Source organism: Cyprinodon variegatus, unplaced genomic scaffold, assembly GCF_000732505.1.
Source record: "Cyprinodon variegatus isolate N-32 unplaced genomic scaffold, C_variegatus-1.0 Scaffold565, whole genome shotgun sequence".
NCBI classification, from domain to species: domain Eukaryota; kingdom Metazoa; phylum Chordata; class Actinopteri; order Cyprinodontiformes; family Cyprinodontidae; genus Cyprinodon; species Cyprinodon variegatus.
In genome coordinates, this window is record NW_015151018.1 from 319,047 (window position 1) to 321,228 (window position 2,182).

A 2,182-nucleotide genomic window follows, 5' to 3' on the forward strand; every position below is an offset into this window, starting at 1 on the left:
ATCTAAAAAAAAAAAGAAAATAATATGAAGAATAAACAAAAATTAAACAAAATTGAAGAAAAGAGAAAAGTTACTCTTACAACCTTTTTTTTAATTAAATGTTTTTCAAAGTTAAATTTTTGTAAAACATATTCAGCGCTTGCAAAAAAAAAAAAAGGAAGAAATTTCACTCCATAGATACAGTGTAGGACCTTTAACTGAAAAAGATGTTCTCTTCTTTTTGTTTGCTTTAGCATCCTTCCTATCTGCCAGATGAAATGTTTGGACTCTGAAGATGTTTCTCACCTTTGGTTGCAGGTCAGCAGTGCAGCCGACTGTTTGGCTTTCATGCAAGGTGGGTGTGAGCTTAAGAAGATCCGACCCAACTCCAGGGTCTACTGTCGATTTTACACCTTGGATGCAGACCTGAGCTGCCTTCGCTGGGAGCCGTCCAAGAAGGACGCAGACCGGGCTAGACTGGACGTCTCTAGCATCAGGGAGGTCCGCACTGGGAAGAGCACAGAGACCTTTCTGCATAACGGCCCTCTGCTGGAACACCTCGCTGAGGAAGCAGCCTTCTCCATCATCCACGGCGATGAGTACCAGGTTACAGATCCACCATGTAGAAAAGAGAATGCTGCAAACATTTCACCATTTTCCTTTAACCAACCAGCTTCTGGAACCCCTCTCTGCAGTCTCTAGACTTGGTGGCATTGTCGGCTGATGTGGCCAACATCTGGGTGACGGGGTTGCGGTACCTCCTTGCCCATCCTTCAATCATTGGAGCGGCTGGAGGAGTAGGAGGAGGGCCGGGCGATGGAGGCAGCTTAGCGGTGGAAGGCAGCCTGGGGAGCAAGATGAGGAGCGAGTGGCTGGCGGCGGAGTTTGCGCTGGTCGACGAAGACGGCTACGGGATCGTATCAGAGGATGTAGCGGTCGCTACAGTCTGCAAACTCTGCCCTGGGATCAAAGAGGCCAAGGTAAGACGGGGGGGTTATAACCCTACAGGGTTTATTTCTCTTCACCAAAGGGATGATGTAGTTCATTCAAACTGGTGGGTCCTCAGTTTAAACAGACCGAAACTATCAGCTGAGCTCCTCTTCTGTGCGTTGATGAGCCTGTGCCCAGAGCACATCCGTTCAAGTCTTCTAGGATTTTGCTCATCAGAATAAATTACAAGATGATTTAAAAGATCAGGCCTTAATTTAATGAAATTAGCATTTTACTTCATTTGGGAGGAGAAGTAAGCAGCCTTCTACAATTCTGGATGATAACTTCCTTGGACTTCCCTTTCTTAGTTTTATAACTAATGATAACAAGGTCAAATCTTACTTTGCATCATCTTAAAACTATTTATTTTGGTATGTGGTGAACAACAAGTTGGGGCAGCACCGAGTCCAACCGCAAAGAAATTAATTGTCTGGATGAAACTAATTATTTTGATGGTTATTTTTAAAAATATCAACAGTCCATAAGGAAAATGAGCTTGAATGAAACAAAACTAACGAGTTTATTGTTAAAATTTAAGAACTAGAAGGTAGAGATAATTGCAAAAAAATGTGAGGTGTAGAAGTAAAAGGTTTTCTAAAGACATATTTACTCCAGTAAAGTATAGATAGCTATGGAAGCCTATTTATATGTTTATCTAATTTTAATGAGATACCGTCTCAAAATAATGAGATACTATCTCATTATTTTGAGTTACTATTGCGATATGATAAGTAATCATGTTTAATTTTTTTTTTTTAACAGAGTGGCAGAAATTGGTCAACATTTCTATTTAAAGTCGTAGGGAAGGCAATTTTAAATGTCAAATCATTCTGGCTTAAATATACTCATTATCCGATGATAATGTCCCAAAATTTCTATTTAAAAAAAAATCCTGTCTTAAAATCTGTGTTTTTTTCCCGTTATTTCATGCAGGCCATTTAGTTATACGTCAGCTTGTACATCTAAAGTCAGTCGATTCGGCCAGGCAGCGTTTGCGAGGCAAGGGCTCAAACATGGACGGCTGGAAGCCTTCTACACCAAACCAAGCTTCTGCCGCCCTGGCGTCCTCTTCCACAACATCTTCGTCCCCGCTTTCCTCCTCTAAATAAAAAATGTATGACGGAGGAGACTCATCCACGACCTCCGACACTAAACTCTCCTCCTCTTGCATGTTGCCTCTGTCCATAGCGTTCCTTGACAGTGTCGTTTCTAA

The 2,182-nt window shown here is 41.7% G+C and overlaps 1 protein-coding gene across 1 annotated transcript in view; it reads left to right on the top strand.

Moving 5' to 3' along the window:
- The window catches only part of plcl1 (phospholipase C like 1), a 189,099-nt gene that overhangs the window by 138,753 nt on the left and 48,164 nt on the right, over positions 1 to 2,182 (top strand). Inside the window, exons 3-4 of the mRNA XM_015391938.1 lie at positions 298 to 585; positions 675 to 959. Of these exons, the coding sequence (XP_015247424.1) occupies positions 298 to 585; positions 675 to 959 (573 nt within the window). The remainder of the gene's footprint in view (positions 1 to 297; positions 586 to 674; positions 960 to 2,182) is intronic.